This window comes from Macrobrachium rosenbergii, chromosome 2 (genome assembly GCF_040412425.1).
Source record: "Macrobrachium rosenbergii isolate ZJJX-2024 chromosome 2, ASM4041242v1, whole genome shotgun sequence".
In the NCBI taxonomy this organism is placed as follows: Eukaryota; Metazoa; Arthropoda; class Malacostraca; order Decapoda; family Palaemonidae; genus Macrobrachium; species Macrobrachium rosenbergii.
Window position 1 is genome coordinate 74,695,506 of NC_089742.1, and position 26,671 is coordinate 74,722,176.

At 34.3% G+C, this 26,671-nt stretch overlaps 1 protein-coding gene across 1 annotated transcript in view; it reads right to left on the reverse strand.

Annotated features, from left to right (window-relative positions):
• Window positions 1–3,331: 3,331 nt before the first annotated feature.
• The window catches only part of p23, a 34,940-nt gene continuing 11,600 nt past the window's right edge, over window positions 3,332–26,671 (reverse strand). Inside the window, exons 2-5 of the mRNA XM_067121153.1 lie at window positions 26,310–26,496; window positions 13,622–13,810; window positions 10,223–10,356; window positions 3,332–4,191 (exon numbers count right to left, since the gene is read on the reverse strand). Of these exons, the coding sequence (XP_066977254.1) occupies window positions 10,252–10,356; window positions 13,622–13,810; window positions 26,310–26,496 (481 nt within the window). The 3' untranslated portion in view covers window positions 3,332–4,191; window positions 10,223–10,251. The remainder of the gene's footprint in view (window positions 4,192–10,222; window positions 10,357–13,621; window positions 13,811–26,309; window positions 26,497–26,671) is intronic.

Genomic DNA, 26,671 nt, shown 5'->3' on the forward strand with positions numbered 1-26,671 from the left:
GCAAGCATAATCCTATGCAAAGACTGAAGGTTTGTACTTGTGTAGGAACAACTACTTTTTCCATTACTTATATCAATGCAGATGACTCAGTAGACCAGCGAAATTCTTATTTGCTTTGTAGTCTTCATTGGGAAGCATCAATTTACACTTGTTGACCAATACGCAATAACAAATGTAATTAGGATTACGATAAGTTTCAGTAGTCTGCTAAGCAGGCCCGTACCCAGAATTTTTTATGGGGGGGATAGTTTTCCCAAAACTGGACCTTTTCTTCCGTATATAGTATATCATTGCATATATTGGTATATACAAGTTGAAATACTTGAAAATGTTGTTTTAGTTATATTAAGAAGAAAAGCTGGGCATGCGGTCTATGCCCTTCTTCCCGATTAGATGTTATTCAAAGTACAGACCCTTTGGTTAACAGAATTTTACTTACAATGTTGAAAGTTTGTGCTATTAAATATTTTTTCAGTTTTATTGATTGATTCATTTAATACCTTAACAATAACAAATAACATGCATATTACTTTATATATTATGTTATATACTTTAACAAACAATAATTAATAAATATTCTAAAGAGTATGTATGTGATGCAATAAAACAAAATAAAATTTAGAAATAAAACGGAAAATTGCAATTACTATGTATAGCTACATATGAAAATTTTCAAATTCACACTACAAATGAAAATATAAAATGTATGTATACTTCAAATATTTGTACAAATAATAAACTACAAACACAAGTGCTATGTAGCAATGTTGTAGGATGAAAGGAATTTCCTTTAATATGTTGGCCATATGATTAAATAGTTTCTTAATGAAAGAAGTTACTAACACGTTCTTTTATGCTCAAAAAAACGAAATACCAAAGCAGATTAGCCGTCTCGATGACGTAATTCCATGTTTCGGCAGCCTTGCTGAAGTCTTCAAAATTTCTGACCAGATTATCGTACCACAGCTTTAAAATTATCGTTTCTCTACTAAAGTCTATAAATATAGTGGCTTTATTATCATATTCCTATTACCACTCTTGTATTTCCTACTATTAAAGAATGATGTTACTGTTTTAACAAACTTTTAAAAAAAGGGCTTGCCAAAAAAACCAGAGATTGTCATTTATTACTTTATAAGTACAATTCAATGAAAAGGAGTCACAGAAAATGCTTTCAGAAATTTTTTGGGGGGGTCATTCGACCCGGCCCCCTCAGTACAGGCCTGCTAAGCTCCAAGCAAAAATATTGTCATTTATTACTTTATAAGTACAATTCAATGAAAAGGAGTCACAGAAAATATGCTTTCAGAAATTTTTTGGGGGGGTCATTCGACCCGGCCCCCTCAGTACAGGCCTGCTAAGCTCCAAGCAAAAATGTTCACCTAGGCGTACTGGCTCACTTTTAATTCACCTTCTACACTGGTGACGTCAAAAATTAAAACTGTGCTTGCCAACTTGAATAGCCACAACTATTTCTCCAATTAACTACCAGCCTTCTGTGCTCATAGCACAGCAACATTTACTCTTTCATTTCTTAAATATACAATAAATTTAGGTATTTTCTTCAATGGTATTAATAACAAGTAATGTATACAAAGATAAAGCACAACAAAGTATTTATAATTTATATGTACCTTGAATTAGGTTTTCCTTACCAAATTAAATATGAAAATCCAACCATGAGAGAAATTAGTCAAGCAACTAAAGCATCAGGTGTGAAGAGTAGCCTTTCCAGAGGCACGCTACCATCTAAGGACTTTCATTCGCTGGATCCGGATATTTTTTTGTCGGGGAAGACGAAGATCTTCTTGGACTGGGATGCAAAACATCGATCAGTCAATTACTAAAATGGAAACAGCTGAAGCTAACAGTTTTTACTTCAGAGCTAAGATCTGCAGATAGCAACATTGCACGATTTCTTGTGTCACCAATGCTTGCTATAGGCCTATTTACAACGAGCAAACTACTTTCAGTGGAAACTTTTGATTCTGCTTAAATCTGTAGTCAGTAACACCTTACAGAGTGGGAGACACCTTACAGAGTGGGAGAGTTAAGGTCAAAGTTGATCCAATGAAAGAAATTGCATGAAAACCCAATTACTTAAATATAAAATGAGACTAATAAGGCCATGAGTAGAATCACTACTACTACACAGAGCAGGATGAATTGGTTTAAGTCAACTGATAGCATGAAGATTCTCACCTACAGAAATCACCTACTCATAGAGCTGCATTACTAAACAATATTCCAATAGAAAAAAGATGTAACAACTGTAAATGTGTTAAATGGCTGGTGCAACCTCTATATAACACTGTTCAGTTATCACCAGCTCTTTATATAACACTGTTCAGTTATCACCAGCTAACTCTATTTAAATATTGAAAAATGACCTAGGTGAATTGTGGTTAAAAAAAGTTTGTGCAGTCACCTGATTGTAACTTTTTACAATCAAAACTACACAAAGAAAAGCACATGATGAGTTCAGAGGGGCAATATTGATATACAGTATAATGGCAGTGAGGAAATTACAGCAACCGCAAAGATAACGAACTTTACAAGATGAATCAACCATTAGGGATGGCAGTGTTGTATTAGAACTTAAAACACGTAATTTGACTGCTGCTTTCACCAACCAGCTTCCTCTCTCATAGCTTTTTCACATAATAATATTTAATCCCACACCATTTCTCAGATTACCACTTGTAATTAAATGACCAGTTATCAGTTCACTGATAATTTTTTTTTTTAAATTGGCACTTCACATTTTTCCCAGAATATGGAGGACAGAAATAACAAGTTAATCTGTCTTGCTGATGTTCATCTCTTTAAATGAATGTTTTTTAAAAAGTGAAATATCTTGTGCACTTATTTCCTTTATTCCCATCTAATTTCAGATAACAATTCAATGGGATATAGGTTATTAGTTAACCAGGCAGTTTCTAATCTTGTACATTTCTGCAATGCCACTAAAATATATAAAATATAAAAAATGGTTCACTAAGACTTCAATGCAGAGTACACTTGTTCCATATGACTGTGCAATGTAAAGATGAAAGAGATGACTAAACTTGTAGCTGTACCAAAAAAAACACACAAATACATACAAAATCTGAGGTAAAAATATTTGGGTGTACCACATGAAATATATAGAAATTGCCCTTATGCTTAACAAACTATCCATTGTAAGGCCATTAGCACTGAACTGAAACCATGTGTTCATTTTCAAATAGTTTTCCAAAACCAGAAGCCATTACCACTGTACGAGAGTTTTCATACATTTCATATTAATCTATGAACACCTGCTGTAGAAGGTTGAAATAATACGCAAAACTGCACTTAATGTGTATTGGAAGATAGATCCAGGTAACAACTGCCTGTATCTTGTAACAAAACTGAAAAAATAGACCAAATCAATACATAATTACTCTTTTTCCAAATCAAGTGATTTTCTAATTTACTCAAGTCAATACGGGCAGTTTCCTTTAAAGGGAGGGAACAAAATGTAGGACATCAAAACTACCCTTGAAATTCTGAAAGCAAAAGGGTTTAAAAGCAATAGGCAATTTTACCTACAAAATGAAAAATGGCAAGTTTACCTACCCAATTGAAATATCTTTAATATTTTCCATTAATCAACTAGACTAACTCAATATATATTACCTGAACAATTCCAAAATACACTTACAATTCAATCTGGCATAGGATTCTTGATTATAAATAATGCTGCCTTCAAAAATTCAACTGGGTACTTGAATTTCATAACTTCTGATAAAAAATTGAAAACAAATACAAAATACTAGCATTTTCCATATACAAGTTATTTTATGTCACCTTACAAATATCTTGCATTTGCTGTAAGTCCTTGAAAAATTAAAACAAATTCAATGAAGTTTTCTAAAAGACTGGAAAAGTCTTGTCTCTTCATCATGGAACAAATTGTTCAGAGCCACTTGTATTCTCTACTGTCTGTGCACAGTGACTCCTCGTTCACGATGAGGAGTGCCATCAGTTGAAAGTCTTCTTGCTAACAATACAACAGAACACCACATGGAGTCATGTCAATCCAACAAAGTTGCTGGTTTATCATCCCAACTTCGAATTCATTCTAACCCCGCACTCTTTGACTTAGATAACACACAGCTCATCATGCTGTCTGTCTCTCCATGCATCAAAGTGGTCTGCAGAGGGCTCCTGAAACATAAATCTAGTTTACTTTTCATTCCTAACATTCCTTTAAAGCTCTAATGCAAGCCTAAAATACACCTTTATACAGAGGAACTAATGAAATTCTGATCCCAAGGCAAGATTCAAACCAAAACCCATTATGTCAAAATGAGGTTGAAGTTAACCACTCAACCACTAAGAAGCATAAAAGTTTATTCTTGCCCATCCATACATATATCTGTTGACTCAAGATACATTTACTAGAGCTGATATTCCATCCTCACCACCATAGCATACTGTCTAAGGTTTTACTACCTTAGACTGAATAGACCCATCCTCACCACCAAAGCATACTGTTTAAGGGGATCGGCCGGTTTCCGACTTTTTTAACAACAGGTTGTTGATATATAGGGGGTTTGTTAAAGGATTGTGTGGAACTTCTGGGGAAAAAATTTTTGTTCAGTGACCTTAGACCCATTTTAAAATCATTTTTCGGCCAAAAATGGCCATTTTCACATCCTCCTTTGCTTTTTGGTTTTAAGGGATGAGATTTGAACCACGTATAAAACACATATGGACCTTCGATATAAAGCCGGGGATTTTTGATTTTCAATTATTTTTCGAGATATGAATTTTGATTTTTTTATGAAACCGGAAAAATTACAGAAAAAAATTGCCAAAAATCAGAAACTCAAAATATTCCCGGGCTTGTTTTAATCTACCATGTTTCCTCATATTATATATGAAATTTCATTTAGATTGGTCCAATACTAAGGGAGAGATACATTTTGAAGGTGAAAAACTTATGTTTTGAGAAACGGACCTTAAGTTTTAGTTACATTAAAGGGACTTACAATTAATTCTATGGTTTTAATTTTTTTAGTATTAATTAATGCAAAATGATTATAAATAAGAATATTAATTGATTATTTATGTGCCTAAGACACATTCTTATAAATTTTAGGTTCCTGGTCCCCTGTCTGATCTTGCTGCAAGGTATTACTCTAGGGTATCATAGTTGCCTACACTTTTTTATTAGTGTCTCAAATCCATCCCTTGCCAAATGGATCCTGGAATTACTTTTCATCACAATTAGGGATTCGTGATTCAAGTATTTCATTAAGTCTTGCTTCACTTATTATGATCATTTTATTTTCAGGATCGTCTATAATATCAGCCTCAAGCTACTGCTTTCTTTTCTAAAATATCTTTGCCCTTTGGTATGACGAACAAATAAAGAGGCGTTTAGGGGTGGATGTGGTTGGTCTCTTCAATGGCACTAATTTCTGAACTCTTTCTTCTACTTCTCGCCTGGACTTTTCCACTTGGCTTTTCCGCATTTTGGTGAAAAAACAAAAACACGCAGAAAATACAGAGTTCAGTCAAGGCTAGCTGAGCATGAAAAACGTGTCCTTCTAGCTTGGAAGTTTATAGGCAATCTTGTCAACGTTGTCATGGCTAGGAATTAAAAAGGTGCGAGTAGGATATTATTGAATTATAATTTCATTTCAAAGGAAGTTTTCGTAATATAGCAAAAACTATACCAGACTAAAACATTTGCGCTACTGGTGTTTTATGGGTATATAGTTATTGTTACATTTTTAGGCCATAACTAAATATGGCAAATTTTAGCATAATATTTCGTGGACACATTCTTGAACCCTTACGAAGCCATGAATTTTTTCAGCAAATCAATTTCTTAAAGATTATTGGGTTTTTTGGCTGATCCCTAAGGTTTTACCTTAGACTGAAATATATAAAAATATATATCTATCAAAACTACTGATCACTTTTTTTTTTTACCGGATATGCTACATGTATGGTATTTGTAATACCCAAAATTACCAATTAACTTCACGATTTCTTCACTCTTTTTGGATAAGCTCCAAATCCAGAAATTAAAGAAACTCCGATACCCGAGGCAAAATGGATCTATTCCAGCTCTAACAAATACTGTATACTCAATTAAAACTAATTACCTTACTGCTAGCATTTTTACTGATTATTCCTACTAAATACATGAGCTGAGCACATAATGTCTACTATTCATACTCTAATGTCTTTGCATATATCCTTTCCTTACAGTGTATTTATAGTTTACATTTCTTATGCAATATATATTTCTGTTCCCATATTTTTCATTTTTATCACTTCAATTTCTCAAATAATAATTTTACTTAGCACTTACTACTTTTGTTGGCTTGCTTTTGTATATATGCTAGTTGCTTCAGATTAATCCTTACATTTCCAATTAATTCTAGCATGTTTGCTTTATTTCTGTTCTTATTCTAAGTGTACTAAATACTTCTATTACTGCTTCCTTTTAGTTCTGTTTTCAATATCATAATGTACTTCTACTTCTAACTCTATTATTTTCCCTTACCTTCATCTTACTACCTAATATAAAACAGTTGGCATTACAGAAAATTGTCATGACTAAAGAAGTCAAAAATGTCCCACTATCTCTGCTATTGGATATACTGGTGATGATACTAATAAAATATACCTATAGGTATAAAAAACGGGAATTGTTTAGTTGATCAAACAGTGTGTGTGGTATTATTTACTTAGGTCTGATGGGGTCCCCTTCATATTTAAGAATCAATAATCACAGGAATTTATGTGACAGTAATGGCTATGATAAGGATAGTTTTAACAACCAATGTGTTCAAGCATTTTAAATACACCCCTCTAAACAAGCAAATATTTATATTCCAAATACTGTTCAAGACAATTAGAGTAAACATGAAGTGGAAAATTTTTACACTGTAAAATTAAAAAACTGTTTGTCCTTATGCATTTGACACCAAAGTTAATCATTGTTAACTTACTTCAATTATTATTAAGTATACATTTTGATGTATCAACAGAATTATATTATAAGGATACGAAGTCAACAGAAATAATATGTGTTGACTTTAGTGAACTCTTACATAATATAAATATCACACACCAAAATAAACATAATTTTATATTTCTGTTAAAGGTAAAATTTTGGGATTAAAACAAAGACTAAATAATTAGTTATGTTAAAACAATGCAACCTGTGTTACAAGATTTTATAACCGAACTACTTAAATAAAAACTTAACCAACATTAGACATTACAAGTGAATGACAATATAATCAATGCTTAATTTTAGATTTTGATTAATACTTAATTTTATGTTTTAATCATAAATTCAATGATTCTCCAAATATCCACAAAATAAATTTATACTCAAGATTTAATGTCAATTTTCCCTTTCAAAATCACATACCCAAAATTATTCTTCAAATATTCATAAGCAACAGGTAACACTGAATTTACTTAAACCTAACACTGTTAAAAACTTAAAATATAGAGAGATAGAGGATATGCTCTGTTCATGTGAAAATAGTAGATTTAAAGATTATTTTCACAAGACATGCAATAACCATTATTATTTTTAAACTCGGCTCTAAATTCAGACTCATACCAAAATAAATCAAAATACCACTACTATCATGAGTAGTACAGAATGAGATCACTGTTAATCAAACACAAAATTAGCTCCTTACATTAATTTTTTAGTCATTTTTCTATGCTTCCTTATTTCATTGTGTGAGCTCACATTCTGAAATCATAGGATACACACGGATAAAGAAGTGTACAATGAATACTGATTCACTGTTCATTGAAATTTAAAAGCAACATCTACTGTTTTTCCTTTCCATACAGTAAATTTCTGAGAAGGAAAAACACTACATAATGCTTCTGAAATACATGAACAATATGCAGTGGTTTTCTTTTTCAGACATTTACTTATTGAATGCATCATGCCTTGTACTGTTGAGGAGTCAAGGCGACAGAGGATGTTTAACTATTTCCCAGAAGTCAGACCACCTGAACAAATTAGAAATGTTGCTTAGGTCTGTGAAAATTTGTTACAAAAAGCAATTGGTGAGCAACATTAAATACGCCTAAGTTAGCTTACATGCCTTTGGCAAAAAATTCAGTTCAGAGGCCTTGGAAGAACATAATGCTGTGGCAACACAAAGCAACGTACCATAACAAAAATGAGAAACTTAATACAATGTAAAAGTGGTTTTCACAGCAAAGAGAACTGAGATAAGACAGATATGGCATTCCTGTAATCGCCATGGATTGTTTGATAGGTGGTTGAGAGTGAGTGAGTGAGTGCACCCACCAAAGAAATAGACTCTTTCAACAGAAGTTATTGGATATGCTCAACTTCGGCAATGCTTACCTGTTTTGGAAGTACCCTGGAAAACACAATGTGATGGCAGAATTTCATGATGTTCATGGCCTCATGCAAAGCAAGCAGAGGATTTGCCTCCGTTTTTTCAAGGCTAAAGTCTCCCATTCTCTCAAGCCCTGCAACTCTGGAACTGCTAGATGGCAATGGGCCTTAAAAAATAAAATGCACTCACTGCCAGTCCATTATTATTCACCACACAAGGCAAGATCCACCATGATTGTCATCATTCCGAGATAGGGCACCACCAAGACAATGTACTTAAAATCCATCTGGACAAAGTCAGGGTCACCTTCATGATGGATAACTGAGGTTCAGCAAATGACAGAAGAATATGACTAAGTGCATTTTGCTCCCTAAAAAATAACTTACTTGGACCTATGGACCAGGGAGTGGCAATTTATACTACCAAGAGGCTGTAACAAACAATGCTTTTGAATTAAGTGGTGGTGGTCTTTCAGGATGAAGATTCTTCAGGATGAAGATTCTTGTAGTGAAGATCACGAAAGATGACTTGAAAATTTGAATCACTGTAACCTATAGTCTGCCATATTCAACCAGGTTGCAGCATGGGAGGCTTTGAAACCAAAATCATTACGCAACACATGGAAAAAGTGGCTAGAGGATACTGAAGATGCTCAAGACGTTGGTGGCTTTGATTCTAGCGATTTCCGTGCCACCTTCCAAAAATTTGGCCAATCCTTGACCAATGAAGAAATGGATAATTGGCTAGAAAAAGATGTAGGAGAATGGGTTACCAGTTGCTCATGCAATAATTCAGAAGTTGTATGAGTATGCCAATGATGAAGAGGATGTTATAAATGCACTGATGACATCAACATAACTCTTATATTTTGGGGTGCACACAAAAACATTGATCAGGTGGCCCGACATTCTTACCCCTGAATGTAACGCATGACATCAGGAATCCTTCATGTACTAAGGGCAAATAAGGGAATTATTACAAATCTTCCTGATGCAATTTTGGTCAGGAAGGTTGACTGTGGCTGACTCCTCCTTCTGAATGAAGAGTCACCTGGGATTGCTGTCAAATGTGCCTTCATCCCTCACTCCCTCAACCTAAACTGGACCCTATGGTATCCCCACCCCTGCAACTTCACTGTCTCAACCTTCCACCTCTACAACCCATGAGTTTGAAACATTAGGAATGGGGGTTCAGCAATTCTGACTAGGACTAAGATGTCCAGTCACCAAAACCACAATGGAAAAAATTAAGTATATCTTAGTTTAACCAGACCACTGAGCTGGTTAATAGCTCTCCTATGGCTGGCCCGAAGGATTAGATTTATTTTATGTGGTTAAGAATATTGTGGAATCCGTACCACATTATGACGAGAAATGAATTTCTATCACCGGAAATAAATTCCTCTAATTCTTCATTGGCTGCTCGGAGTGTCAAATGCTGGGCCACCAGCGTGCTAGCCAAAAGCTCTACCCACCCCTCCAATGAAGAACTTAACCACAATGGAGCCTCACTATGCATCAAAATGTCATCTTCAAAGAATAAACAAAAGTTTACTTCACAATTATCAAATACACTTTGGTATTTTAACTGGCTTGTAAATATTTAATACACTGTTGTTTAAATTTTGTCATCTTCAAGGTAAGATAACGAAAAGAGGCATATATGAATACTAAGACCAATCAGGAATTCAGACAAAAAGTACTTAAGACCTAAGACAGTGCAGAGAACTCACCTCATAAAATGCAAATACGAAGTAAAAATGTTAATGATGATGGTCATAAAAAAGTAGACTTCCTGTACAATTAACCCTGACCCATATATGAAAAGTAAGTTACCTGTAGACTAGGGACACAGCTGGACACAATTACTCCAAGTCAGGGAGGTCATCATCATCAGAATCCTCATCTTCAAGGTCATCAAGTGATGGCCTACTATCTCCACCACCCAACCCTCCCATTTGCCTCATCATCTATAGAAAAAAAAGAAAAAGAAAGGGTATAAAAATTTTATAACCATTTAACAAATTTTTATCATAAATAAATTAAACACCATTTAATATTAAAACATCACAACTTTTGTGAATGACATTTTTGCCCTGGAAACCACATTGTTCTCACAAAGTCTTAATACAAATAAAAAATGTATTTACTTAAATGCTTCACCTCACATATACTACACTTACAACTGTAAAATTTTTTCTCCACTTAAACTAAACCTGTGTTCAGCAATTATATCATAATTCAGCTAATGTGCATTCATTCAAACCCAATAAAAGTGCTATTTAAATTTTAGTTGAATGAAAAACTTTCATACTCTGACACCTGAACTTAGTAGACCTCATCGTTATTACTTACCAGAAGCATCATCGAGTACAGAAAACAAAGGAGAAAGTACCTAACTACAGTGTAAAATAGAGTTGCATAACGTAATATGCCTGCTGTAAATTGTTAAATTTATACATAGATATTTTTTTTCTAAATGAAAACATCACGATTTGTTTATCTGACAATAACTTGCTCTGAAATTCTCAGGTGGAATGGAATGGAATATAAAATTTAGACCAAAGGCCAAGCACTGGGACCTATGAGGTCATACTAGAAACGAAATTGAGGGTGTAACAGGAGGAAAACCCAGCAGTTGCACTATGAAATAATTGTTAGGAGAGGAGTGGATAGCAAGATGGAAGAAAGATATGAATGGAGGTACAGTAAAAGGAACAAAAGGGGGTTGCAGTTAGGGGCTGCAGGGATGCTGCAAAGAACTTTAGTAATGCCTACAGTGCACCCCGTGAGGAGCACTGATTCAACACTTACAATAGGCAAGCCATAGTTGAAGGATAAGCAGCAGGTGAAACAGAAGCACAAGACATATATGGGAAGGTAACTCGTAATGAAAAAAATGAGTGTGAGCACCAGAAGAGAGTGGGTAATAGGCTGAGAGGACTCAGGGGAGCATCAAGCAAGCAAAGAATCCTGTCTAGAACTACAGTAATTAAAGGAAAAGTATTACTACTGCCTTCAACATACCAAGTGAGGACTTAGAGAAGCTTTCACTGTGATGTCCATAACTCTTTATTGCACTCAAAGAGCAGCAACGGCCACATAAAAGAAGACAGCTGACAGTCCAGACAGCAGAAGGACTGCCAACTTTACAAAAAGATTCAGCACTAACATTTATACCTAAAAGCATAGGAGAAGATTCCCCATGCTTCAGACTATCTTTAGGAGGATGGATCTCAGCTACACTACAGCTATTGACGTTAAGACACCAAAAGAAGAGTCAACAGGGAGAGGAATGCTGTGAACAGCAGCAAAATAATGGACACATGGAAAGAATCATTAGCACAATTGAAACTACTGTTGCAATCAAAATCACCAGTTCCTTCAATGCCAAGGTCAGCATGGGTCATGCAAATTTGTCATGGCAGCTATGGTGATCACAATAAAAGACAATTCAGTACCCAAAGGCATCTAAAGAGGCATTGAAGGCAATGCTGGAACCAGGTTAAAACTGATAGGCCAATTATCAACTGATCCACAGATGAACAGATGACAGCCATAAACTAATTAATACATTGAAAACACCCACTTCTTCAAGCAATCTACAAAAGCTGCATCAGCAGATCTCAAGAACTCCAAAGAAGGAACTGGGGCAAAAGTGGAAGGAACGGGAAAAGGTGGACGATTAGCTGGCAAGAAGAAATGAGGTCTGAGGTGGTAAGAAAGCAGAAAACCTTCTAAGGGGTAAAAAGACAGTCAACACCAAAACAAGCATGGAATCCTAATCTGAAATAATTCAATTCTTGACTGCAGAATAGATAACATGGCTGAACAAGAAGCCAAAATAGGCATCTCTTGAATCTTTGGCACAGGTTGGTTCCAATCCCTCATCTGAGCTAAAGAAACCACTGGGACAATTCACACACAATGGGCATATCTCTTGCAGGAAACCTGCCCTACATGAAAGTAACTTTGAATGTAGATCCATAACTAAAAATCACCTAAAAGAGCTGCGAGCATGCCCCTGAACAGCTTCACGTGTTGACTGTGGCTTAATGAAGTCATCAATAAAATTTTCAAGCCAAAATTTAATAACACTCACAATTCATAACAAACAAAACCCCCAAATTTTCATATATAAATGACAGGCTATGAATACATAGCATAAATGAGCAAAATTATAAATGCTTACTAAGCTAAGATTTAAGGAAAGGATAATAACCTTCAGTTAGTAAGAGCAATGATATTTAAAAAGCAGCACTGCAGGAGAGAACGCTGAGAACAGAAAACAGATAATTGAACATAACCTTTTACCATGAAACAATGAAGAAAATCTGTGTTAAACTGTTAACAACAATTGTTTAAATATTAAAAAAATTACAGTAACTGGATATATTTTACTAAAATTAATACCGAAGGAATCCCATGATTGTTATAACATTGTTATAAAATTGAGGTTAAGATGAGGCAATCAACCTAGAAAATATGATGAAAGTAAATTACTATATTTACTAAAAAAAAGTGCAAACTAACATTAAGGTAGCTAAATGTAATGCGACCTGCCAAGCTCTTATAATAAACTAAAAACTTGCAGATCACAGATAAAATATCATCAAATGAAGAAAGGGTAACAAGTAAACAAAGGAATAAAAACCCACAAATTGCTAATCCTAGTAGAGAAGCTTAGAATACACCTGTAAACAACAATGCCACATTGAAGAATGACAACTTGTGGGGTGGCAGAACATGCCTATGCACATTCAGTGGAGTCTGTCTTTTTGGATTTATTAAGTTGGTGGTACTGGAAGAGCCACAGCATGGACTGGAGCTATTTAAACTTAGCAGGTTTGAATATTTTTTTTTTTGTCCTCAGATGATAAAATAAAAAAGACTGCCTGAGTCTAATTACTTTCATTCTCAAATTATAGCTAAACTTTGTTTTAAATATTGAACTACCAGGTTAAGCTACCTAAAGGTTAGCCATGATAAGCACTCATTCATATATAAGTACAGTACCTCAGATACCAGAATCTCATGACATTTAATAACATTTTTCAGACCATTAGTTATTTCCCAATAATTCAAACCAAGGGCTGACATACTAGAAGTATGCAATAGTCAAAACTGCAATTTTATACTGTTGAGAGGCTTGAGAGGCTTCCCTAGTGATTTGAAAGTTCATTCTGAAAATGGCCACACTTTCCATATGACTGACTAGTATCTATTAGTTCTCACCTCTTCCAAGTCTGGGTTTTGACCCTCTCCTTCATCTTCACTGTCATCTTCATCCTTCCATCTTCCAAAGTCGACCTTCAGCCAATGCTGTTTTACTTTGTCTTTGAGTAGATGTGGCCAGAAGGGACCTTCTTCTTTTTTAACTAAAATCAGTTCTATGTTACGGTCCCTAACAAAACTGCGACTCTTCTGTGGGAATAAAAGAAAGTACAAAGTGATCAATGTACAAGATAAGAATAGGTGTAAGATAACAAAATTTTTGGGGGGCACAATTCCTTTTATATTCTCAAGAGCCAGAAGAAACTAGTTATCACTCGAAATTTGCAGAGTTAATTCTTAAAGCTAGAAAAACCCCAGGTCTGATTCCTCAAATTTTCATCAATATAATATTTTTTTTGAGCATTGTGGCATTTATGAATACATAAGACAAAATGAGCAAAATGTACAAAAACTGAAGTGCTTAACCCTTTCATATCTGCATAGTTTCACATCACTGAGGGCAATGAGCCCCGATGTGTCTAACCTTCAGAAAAAATAATTAGAAAATTCAGCAAAAATGATATTTATGCCAACAACGTTCATTTTGCTGTCCTTTTTCTAAATGTTTATATTTTATGGTGGAATAGTCAGAATAAGAGTCCCAGCCCTCTAAATACAAAAAAATGTGAGTTATTTGAAAAAAAAAAAACCTTATTTTTACCATGAAAAAATGAAGAAATTTTGTATGAGAAAGCCAATAAAATTCTCTAAACAACAATATGAATGGAAAACGAATAAATCCAGTTGGTAAAAAAAATTGACAGAAAAAACTGGAAATATTTTACTATGGTTAATCGCTAGAAAAAGATTTTTTTGAAGAGCCCTATCTCGGTTATTTTGTTATAACTTTGTAAATATAAAATGTGAGGAAAAGTTGAAGAATAATGTGAGAGTCAAGAAAAATGGCAATCAAGTTTCCGTTATAAAAAATTAAGACGAAAAAAAATGTTACTCAACATATTTACTCAAAAATAACAGTTGCAAATTATTTTTTATTAAGAAAGCTAAATAAAATTCCTAAATGCCAAGCTTTTAAATAATAAACTAGAGGAAAAGATGCAGAATAAAGTGAGAGCCAAAAATATCATCAAATGCAAAGTTTCATTTGACCGTTATAAATTGAAACAAACGAAAAAAAAAAACCCAGTCATCATTATAATCGTAGCTAAAAAGCTATAACAGTTAGGCGAACATTATTTTTGTAAAGCCAATAAAATTCTCTAAATATTGATATATAAAACAATGAAAAACGAATAAGTCCAGTTGGTGAAACAATTTATAGAGAAGAGGGTGAAACAGAACGATTTGCCTATGCAATTCTAGAAAAAGTTTTTTTGAAGAGTCTGTTTTTTTGAAATTACTTTTAAATATACGAAAATGTTGGATGGTAGAATAAAGGAAGAGAAAAATGGCATGGACTGGCAGCAGTTTCATTTTTTATAATTTGATTGCGAAAAAAAAATGTTACCGTTTCAACATTATCTTTTTTTGTCCTCAGATAACAGTTAAAATAAAATAATTTTTACTGCCAATAAAATTCCCTAAATATTGACATATAAAAAATGGAAAACGAATAAGTCCAGTTTCTGAAAAAATTGATAGAAAAGAGCTGAGAAAAAGCGCTCTTAGTTTTAAATATTGAACTAGAAATTTTTTTTTTGAAAGTTACCCTATCTCGGTTATTTTTCATAGAAATTCTTTGTAAATATACGAAAAAGTAGAGGAAAAGTTGAAGAATAAAGAAAGTCAAGAAAAATGGACATTTAGCGGCAACATTTTCAGACCACGTTATAAATTGATCGAAAGAAAAAAAAAAAGTTCGTTGTCAACATTATTGTTAAGTAGCTCAAAAAACTATAACAGTTAGGCGAATGAATTATTTTTTATGAAACAAGAAAATTCTCTAAATATCGACATATAAAATAATTATCACTGTTGGTGAAAAATTGATAGAAAAGTGGGTTGAAACAGAGGCTTCCTAGTACGGTGAATTATTAGACATTTTTTTGAAGAGCTCTCTGATTTTTTTTCATAGAAATCACTTTGTAAATATACAAAAATGTAGAGGAAAGGTTGAGGAATAAAGTGAGAGTCAAGAAAAATGGCTTTGGTCAACAGTTTCATTTTCGTTATAAGCTGTTGAAACGAAAAAAAAATGTTTTGACCCTAGCTCCTATAACAGTTGGGTGAATGAATTATTTTTATGAGAAAGCCAACAAAATTCTCATCTTATATATGATAATGAAAAATGAGATTCAGAGCCAGCCTAAAATCCAGGCGTCTCTATTGATGCACTAACAAATTTTTGTAGTTTTTGAGCAAAAATTTGGCCAGCATGTTGGAAACTGTTTCGATTCTTTTATGTAAAAATCGTGTTTATGCCTTACGCATGGTCTCTAACAAAAGTGTGGCCTGCCTTCTGCGTGGGAATCAGCTGATGTCATTGTGATCAATTTTTACTACAAGATAAGATGCACAGTAGAGGAACTAAAAAATTTATAGAAAAAGGATACCAAACAGAGTGTTTCCAATAATGTAATCCTACATTTTATAAAAAAATGTAAGCCGAGAAGAAACTAGTTAGGATCAGCTGATTTCATTTGCAGATTTACTATTCTTAGGGAAGCTACAAAAAACTAGTTATCACAGAAAATTTGCATCGATGTCTGATTCGGTCCAAGGTATTTTCATGGAAACCACCAACTGGACGAAAATAAAAAAATTTTGAGCATTGCGAAAAATGGCCATTTATACGTATAATTCATCACTCAACCAGGAAGGGGGTGGGGTTATTAGAAATATGCCGTCAAAAACTGAAGTGGTTAATAGGCCATAAATTCATAAAATACACATAAGGCTATTTTATCGTTAAAATGCCCTTACAAACTGTGTCTATCTTTGGCAGTAGAGAAAAAATGTTAACAACATTACAAGCTGCTGATGATATAAATAGGTATGGAATTGTAGAGGACACTGATTCATCAATAAAATGGGCCTTATAAGTGAAGGAAATGGCCAAAAACACAATTGCACAACATAAATAATTTTCAAAGAAATTAAAAAACAAAAGGTCAAACAGAAAACACAATGTAAAGTAAATTCTTTTTTATCTGTTATTTAAACAACCAAGCCTGAAAATGTGTGTGTGTGTGTGTGTGTGTGTGTGTGTGTCGAGTCCCCCCCCCCTTCACTCCCCAACTTCTAACGGATAATTCCAAAAGTGACAATGAATTTATGAGAGCTTAAATTTGCAAACAAATTAAAAATAAATTCAAAATTCTTAAATGCATGAAATTACCATATTTTCCATCAACAAAGACACTTAACCTCAAGGATTCACCCAATAAGGTGGCAACGCTTGAGAGCTGATTGTTTTGTTTTTCAGTGCACTGCACACATTTAGCTATCTCAATGCATCAAAGAAGTGATTTTGGATGGTACAGCATATTGATCACTGTACAGTAATCCCCCCCTTATTCGTGGGGGGTGCATACCACAAACCAGCCCCCGCGAGCAAATAGCTAAATCCTGCGAATGCTTAGAACCCTTCTAAAAACACTTAGAACTGCTTATTTTGATAGTTCAAACAGACACAAAACAAACTAAAAATGCTTATACAGGTACTATCCTACTTCACGATGGGGTTAGGTTCCAAAAAAAACCCATCGTTTGTTGGAAAAAACATAAGAAATACCAAAACGTATCTCAAACAAAGCCTAGCCTACACTAGGGTATTTGGTACCATGTATACATGTATGGTAGCCTAGCCTACACTATAAAGTATACTCTATACATACAAGGTATAGTAATTATTAATATCAGTTAATTCTGGAGGTTCATGCAAAGTGACTTATGATAATTCAGTGCAAAGAGAAATTGAACAACAAGAATTAGCTTAGCCTACACTATGGTACATTGTATACATATACGGTAGCGCGGCCTACATTACACTGTACTCTGTATTCACATATATTATATAAACGTCAAAGCAACAAACAGGCATCTTTTAAAACGTTAAGCCTTAATTCACTATATCCAATAATACTGTATATACAGTAAACCACCCCGTATTCATGCGAATAGCTAAACTCCGCGAATACCTAAAACCCCTCTAAAAACACTTAGAACTGCCTATTTTGATATTTAAACACAAAACAAACCATCTAAAAATATTTATACCTGAGTATTTTAATAGTTTTATCACAAAAAGTGCATTTAGTCATAAAAATTATATGAAAATACAGTAATTAGTGAATATTTCTCAGTGAAAAATACCACAAATGGGTGAATTTTCAATGAATAATGGGTAGGTACATTCCACAGAGGAATCCGTGAATATGAGAGTCTGCGAAATGTGAGAATGCAAATACGGGGGGTTTACTGTATTCTTATATTGCTTTTGTATTATAAATTGCAGTCACAGCGATCAATGTTTGGTTTGGAAATCATTTATGCGGCATTCGTTTCGTCATATTTAATTCAGTTCAGAGCGCTTTTCTTGCTTCTAGTTAGTGTAAATGAATCTCTAGATACTTTTTTCACATGGGGCAAGGTTATTTTTCCGTTATACGAAGTGTTTTTAAGTAGAAATATAACTAAAATACGTCTCGTTGTGAAATTAATATATCTATTTTTTCGTTAACAGATGACGATGGCCGTTTGGGGACGTTTGTTTTGTGTAAAAAAAATTCAAGATTGTTTGCTATTTTCACTTGATTTCATCATTTTACGAGCTTTACATAATTATCTTTTATCGGTGTAAAAATAACAGTAATGTGTTCTTTCATGCCAAGTAGTTTTGATTAAAATACTTTCTACCCAATTTTAATTATGATCGAGTTTCATCTATGTTGCTGATGCACGATAATTTACAGTATCTATGTTGCTGATGCATGATAATTTACAGTATATCATTGACCGCTTGAACATTGTTTTCTCAGCTTCAGCTACAACTTGCAGCTTAAATTTAGCAATATATTTCCTTGACGATCTTTTATCCATACCGAATAAGGGTATAATGTAAAAATATATCAGTCATATTCTACTTAACATCATTTGTGCTATAAGCTACGGTAATTGTTTATTACCTTACAATGGTTGAAATACCAGGTAAACGGCTGTTGTTATCCAATTCGGTTATAAACAAAACAAGAGTTTCTTGTTCTGTTGTTTATGGCTGTACGCATTTACACGGGTATAATGTTACTAACAATACTTTTATCATTCTCTTTTACTTTTTTAACTATAAGATGGGATAAAGAGATGGAAAAAAAGTTGTCTATTGTAATTTGGTCTCTCTCACTGCCTGATTATGCCCCTGCCTGCACCCACACAAAATTTTAAAAAATTGTATAAATAATATTGTCTATAGATATTAATTGCTTACCCCATTGCAAAATCGATTATCGTAAGGTTAATTATCATAACTTGAGCATTACCCGAGTATTTTAATAGTTTTATAAGATGAAAATACAGTAATTAGTGAATATTTCTCAGTGGAAAATACCGCATATGGGCGAATTTTCCGCAAATAATGGGTAGATACGTTTCAAAGAGAAATCTGTGAATACGTGAGCGCGCGAATCGTGAGACCACGAATACGGGTGGTTTACTGTAATGCTTTCAGTTCATTTATTTTTAGAGCATATTGATCACTGCAATGCTTTCAGTTTATTTGTTTTAAAAACATTTGTTATGTTTCTTCCAGTTCATTGATTTTTAATATTAAATATGCTGTCTTGAAATTGACACCAAGTAAAATGAAAATGAGAGAGAGAGTCACACTCCCATCACATTTAGGTGAACACAGGATAATGTTCAGTCTATGTTATTACAAGTTATTTAATCAAATTATAAAAAAATAACAAATTTTTACAGTAATTTGTATTTTTCCTAACATACAAACCTGAAGTCTTTACATAGCTATCCCCTCCCTCCAGCTGGGAGGCATTCATTTTACCTTTTGGCCCAGGAAGCAGAATGAGGGGTGGCTAGAGGTGGGACATTTATGCAAAGCCATCAGGCTTGTATGTTAGGAAAAATACAAATTACTTTGAAAATAAGTCATTTGTTCCTAAACATTTACAAACCCTCAGTCTTTACATTTGTGAGACTTACTCCTTGGTGGGAGGATTGTGAGCAAATCTCTGAACTGACTGGTAGTTTGCTTCACCTGGGGTCTCTTTCCTGGTCAAGTAAGATCAAAGGAAGCAGACCCATGCCTCTGGTCTGTTGAACATGTGTGATGTTCAACAGCCAGATTTTTGGGTCTTCAAATAAATGGAAGGTAACGTCACTGATTCAAATACAGGATTGGATGAACCCATACTGTTGGGGCCAATAAAGCTAAAGATAACCAACAGGTCTGTTCATTGTCAGTCCCTCTCTCCCCTTGCTAGACAGAGGGTAGGAGTTGCATCTATTAATCCGAAAAGACCTAGATTATAGACAGAATACTCAGTCATCTAGAACACTTGCATGCGCACCCGTCCAGCAAGTGACAGTTTGTTAACTGTCCCTTAAAAGGGTATAAAAGAGAAGTTGGGAGGCCAGCCCACACACACCTCCCCTTTTGCAGCTGTACACCTCAGACGAGATGCTACCTGTCCTCAAGAGCAGGGTGATCTACATGAATGTTGACCAGCCACCAGAGAACCCAGGGCAAAAGAGTCCGAGGACCTATGGACAACATCCTGAAGGTAAAAAGGGGTGAATGTGGTCTGTTGTGACCACATTCCTATCCTTAGTACCTGTCCAACAGGCTCTTCCTGAATGCTAGGAGCAGACTATTTTTAATGCCCCTGACCTTAGGAAATCTCGCCCAGAACATATGTTGTCCGCCATGTCAGCATCGAATACGTCCGTTTGATCATACATAAAGTCAAAAGAAATGGAGCTCCTTGACACCACTTCTTGACCAAGTTAAATTTTTTTTTTATACAAATACTGTATGAAGTTTTCATAATTTTTTCCTCCTTCCAGCTAATGTGGTTTTTTTGTATTTTTCAAGAGTTGCTGCCATTATAGTTATTTACTTTATATATTTTTAATATAGTTACATAGTATTAATGTGTAAAAAGAAAACATATTTACCAACACCAGTCACATTAGGAGATTTACCAAAGAACAGATTGTTGTGACATGTTTGGATGGTACAATTGTTAGACCTGGGTAATTAGCCTATTACTTACTACTCAGAGCAGTACAGTATAGGCTAGTTAAAAGCCTATGTTGGCCTTTTCTTTATGTACCACACAAATATAAATCATCATTAAAATTACACATAGCATCTGCTACCATATTTTCTCTTTGGTGTGCTTTCATACCACAAAAAGCAGTTTACGCTGCTTTATTGAAGAAATTATGAAGAGTTTTATAACCAATGTGAATTTTCAGCAAACATACGGGGTTCAGGAACCTAACATTTATAAACACAGCAGTCTCTCTGCATAAACAATCATATAATAATTAAAATACAGCAAACCTCAAGACTAATTACATGAAATTCGCTCAAAGACACCAGGTTGCTGACACATGAAAAGTACCCCTTACATAATTAACAGACACAAAGACAATAACATACAGGAGCATTGTAATTATTCATTGTTAAAGAATTTCTAATACAATCTATTTATGATAAAGCTTTAAAAACAACTAAGATATTCTTGATTAGAATAAGATCTAAAGAAAATATCAGTTGATAATCAGATAAGTGGGCAGTATCCCCAGCCCTTATTTACCTGCCAAAAGGCAACTACTTTTTACTTGACTTCACACACCTAACCAGCTCTGCCAAAGAACTGCCAAGAAGGAGAAGGAAATGAAAACTGCTGGCTGTAACAAGAAGGATGCCAAGAGAATTTTTAGGAGACGATGATGCTTGAGAGACTTGCCAGGGAGAGAAGAAAACATCCCAAGAGAAATGCCGGGCAAGCTATGAGAATTGCTAGGGAAGAGAAGATGGGAGCTGAGAGAACAGCTTGGGAAGAGTAGAAATTTGGAAGAACTGCTGAGGAAGAGAAAAACTATAAGAATTTCTAGGAAAGAAAAGAGGGAATGCTACGGTGTAGCCAAAGCTAAAAGAGCTGCTAAGGAAGTTAAAAAGTTCAGAGAATTGCTTGCAAAGAGCATAAAGATAAGAGTTGCTAGGTGTGTGAAAATAAGCAGAGAAGGTTGCTAAGACAAACTGAAAGAATGGCTAAGGAAGAAAATAAGCTCAGTGAATTCCTGGGCAAGAGAAGAGGTTGCAAGAATTGCTAAGATGGAGAAAAAAGAAGCTGCGATTACAGTAACCCCACCCCCTTTGGGGATGGATGCAACCCCGCGAATAGCTATACAGGTAGTCGACTTACGACCTATGCAAAGACTGAGACAATATAATAATATATAATATTTAATTTTATATTTTGCTAAAAACGCTTGAGCGCCGTGCGATACTTTCCGCTACCGCAGCGCTCATATCCGAAGATGCTCAGCTTTCGGCAGCTGTTTGTGTCGTTTGAAAATGGTAAGAGATTCATATTTTTGTAATGTATTTTGTATTTCTATTTTTTGCAAATAAATCAAATGTAATAACAAATTACCGTATTTGATGGCTTAAATACGCATGTCTGCATAGGACTTTTAAAGCAGGACATTGAGGGGAAAAAATAAGGTTTCTAGCCTATGCTCATATGATTTTGGTAAGTAAAAACTGTAGTATTAGGTTATCATATGCATATTGTTTCTTACCCACAGAATCAACAAAAACATTAATAAAGAAGTTATTTACCATATTTATATTTATCAAAATATGTATTATACAATTAGCCATTTACTACGATCGAATGTTAAGTCTGCTGCTGAAAGCTACCTCATAGGTTTACCAATAGATTGCAACACATTCATTTGTAAACATTGTTTCTTACCGGCAGAATCAACAAAAACATTAATAAAAGATGTTACCTATGGTAATATATGTTATATATATCCATTATATATTATAAAAGTATGCAATCAAGGGTAAAATCCAATAAATAAAAATGTTTCCTATGTAACGGCTCGAGTCTCGTGAGCAACTGAACAAAGCCATGTTATTATTCTTAAAGAGAATGCTAGCACGAGTTACGAAGTATCAACTCAACGAAGCCTTGTTATTATGCCTAAAGAGAATGGTAGCAGGAATTGTCAACCACCAATTGATCGAAGCCATGTTGTTATGCGTAAAGAGAATGTTAGCAGGAATTGCCAACACGAAACGAAGCCTTGTTATCCGTAAAGCTCTCGAGATAATGCAATAGGTTTGCACACGTACTGTTTATATCTATAAATGTGGAATGCAGCGATCCGCTAGACGGCGATAATGATATTAACATTTTAATGAAAATATCGGTAATAACAACGTAGATATTGATTATAATACTAGCAGTAGTAATTGCGGTGATGGTAAGTGTGATAATGATAAATAATTATAATAAACTTTGTTTTTAATAGGTTATTAGGAACGTTTCATGTATAATTTCGGCCAAAATTCTTAAATTTTGAGCCTACATTATGTACATAGGACCTAAGGGGATTTTTAGGCCATTTTTTTTTAAAGTGCGTCTTATATACGTCAAAACGGTATGTATTTAATTCAAACCTATAAATAAACAAAAGTAAATATCGTCATACGTGTAGCGATTGGCAATGCAAATGGCGGATAAGAAAATGTAAACAGACCAGACATGGTTTGAATGCGTACAATAAAAATGTTAAATACAGTAATAAAAGTAAGTATTAATCAAGGAGTTCAAGCATGATAAGATTTCATATGCTAAACGTAAAAATAGGTACTATACATGCACATTTTTGGATAATATAAAAAATGTAGGCTAGTCATACTTAGGATATAATATATGATGGATAATATACGGTAGGTACAGAATAGGCTACATGTAATATGTGGTTAGTCGACTTACAGCGAGATCGACTTCCAACCGCTCTGTCAGAACCTAATGCCGTCGTAAGTCGACGACTACCTGTAATCTGCAAATACTTAAAACCCTTCTAAAAACACTTACATCTGCCTATTTTGACAGTTTAAACAAAAAAACCCTCTAAAAATGCTTATACCAGAGTATTTTTATAGTTTTATCACAAAAAGTGCATTTAGTTATGAAAATATGAAAATACAGTAATTAGTGAATATTTCTCAGTGAAAAATACTGCAAATGGGTGAATTTCCCACGAATAATGGGTAGGTACATGCCACAGGAAATCTGCAAATATATGAGTCCACTAATCGTGAGAATGCGAATTAGGGGGGGTTTACTGTACTGCTAGAGAAAAGAACCTGACAATTCATAAGAATTCTAAAGGCTGAGTTTTGCTAGAAAAAAAAAAAAACTGACGACACAAGCCATGATAAATGTAAAGGACATGAAACAGGGTTAGATAGTCATAAAGAGGAAAAAAACAGCTGTACCAGCTCAGGAAGGGAACCTTCTAAAAGAATTACTAGAGAAATATACAGAAATGCCTCAGGAAAAAAAAAAATGCTATATGAGACTAAGCAAACTGCTACAAAAATTAAAAAACCTGAAAATATTGATAAAAGAAGAAAATAGCAAGAAAGAAGTGGCAGGATAATTCTTCTAGCCGACCTCTATAAAAACCTTCACAAGAGACAGCAGAAAATCTACCTCTAAAACCAGGTAGTAATGGGGTGGTGATCCACCCAGAAGGAGGGCATGAAGTTCATGACACTAATACCCATCACACCTGCTTCCCATAGAAAACAAAAACACTCAAACCAAAAATACAAGTTCTAACTTTGCAGCCAGTAAAAGTGTAGCAAGAAATCCTAGGTCGACAGTGGCCATAGAAAAAGTGCTTGGTCACAGTACTCCCTAACTCACTCCAACCGACTAGTCAACTACCTTAACATCAAATTTCTACAACCAATTCCAGCTTGCGTTGAGGAATACTTCCACATTTTAAAAGGCAATGATTAATAATTCCAAATGGAAGCACATATTCTGTTCGTTGCTCAGTATTTGACAAAGACTCAAATATACTTATTAATTATTAATGTGGATTTTATTACCCTGGAAAGTGCCCAATTTAGCCGATCTGAGGTTTTCTTCAATAATATTCTACTGCCTCTTCCTCTATTACTCATATTAATCCTTTACAAAGGCACACCTCAATGAAAAATAAAATTGTGGCATATGCAAAATAGAATGTCACAACTGCACCCGTATGTCTGAGAAACAGGAACAAATTTGAATAAATACTTCTGAACATAAAAAACTTGAAGAACTTGACAGGAATGCTTATTTATTGTTTCAATGTTGAGATTTTAAAAAAACAAGTAAAAAATGCACCAAAGTTTCTTCAGCACAATCGAGTTTTCTGTACAGCATAATGCTGTAAGAAACTTTCAGCCACAGCCCATGAAACTTTTAGCCCGGCCCATGAAACCTTCAGCCAATGCCCAGTGGTGGCCAAAGTTCTTGGTACCTATAACACTGCCAGATGTACATTTATGGTTAATTTTGACCTTAAAATAAAAACTACTGGGGCTAGAGCACTGCAATTTGGTATGTTTGATGACTGGAGGATGGATGATCAACATACCAATTTGCCCCCGTCTAGCCTCAGTAGTTTTCAGGATCTGAGGGCAAACAGAGAAAGTGTGGAGAGAAAAAGCCGGCACAATAGTTTTCTTTTACAAAAAAAACTAAAAACTGAACTTTGATAACAGACAAATGTTCAAAAACACACAAAAGAAATGGTGGGAGGTGAATTACCTAACCCAACATCCATTGTGGATGGGTATAAATCTTCCTGGGAAGGATCACCATGAATTAATAAAACCAAGCTTTTGCAACTTGTGAAGAGTGGTTATAATGGATATTACTTGTGGTACAGCACCACCATTTGCCTGGTAATTGTACCTGGGAAAACCTTTACGGTCATATCTTAAATGTAAAAGCAAATGTACGTCTCCTAAGATAGTGTGCTAGGGTAGGATACATGAAGCCTGAAGATTTACTTTCACTTACATTTTATCAGTTGAAGGGGGATGGAGGCCTTGATAGGTAAACCAAGGGGGATGGAGGCCTTGATAGGAAACCAACCTTTATATAAACACTACAGCACTTAAATAATTACATAAAACTTTTCTTGTCTCCTCGTTAAAAATTTCTAGTACCATATGATCTGCTGACAGATACCTTCCAAAATTAATTATATTACAAATATTTATTTTTATAACATAAAGGACGATACTAACTGATTAGGATGATTAGTTTATGAATAATACAAATGAAACTTTGATAAAAGGCCAAATGCACTCTTCCCTATTTTGGGAGTCAACTTATCCATGAAATATAAAACCTTTATCTGAATTACACCTGAAAATTTGAGGGACAAACTTATGCAAATGTATATTAAGTATTCATGAATGCAAGTATTCATGAATGCATAAGTTAAAAAGCCCTTCTTGGGCCTGAACATACAAAAATGTTATCCAAGCAAGGAACTTTCTTGGATAATATTTTTCTTCAAAATATAATGAAAAATTAACACTCAAAATAGAAATAGATCAGGCTACAAAAATTAGGAGTTATGAATATATTTGTAAAGTTTTCATATAAACATACATTTTGTTAGGATAATTACTTACTTCTTTATCAATGTTACTATAAAGTATGTAGGTATATTCATAGTCCTTCTTCTCAGTACCTCCAGTGCCCTTGAAGTAAATTTTATCTTCTTGTATTGTAATCGTTGGTTCTTTACAATCTTCGACACATATGGTGAGGAAAACGACATTTTTTCGCTGTGCCCATGCTACAGGGGGTGGAGAATTCCTACATAAAATAAAATAATTAATTAAAACTTGATCAATACATATTTTCCAACTAAAATACAGCAAACTTGTATCTTAACATACAAACCTAAAATTCTTAACATAAGATTTAGCTTGCAAATGTAAGCTGGAATGGCCATTCAACTTTCAGACATGTTCATTAACTATCCACAGGT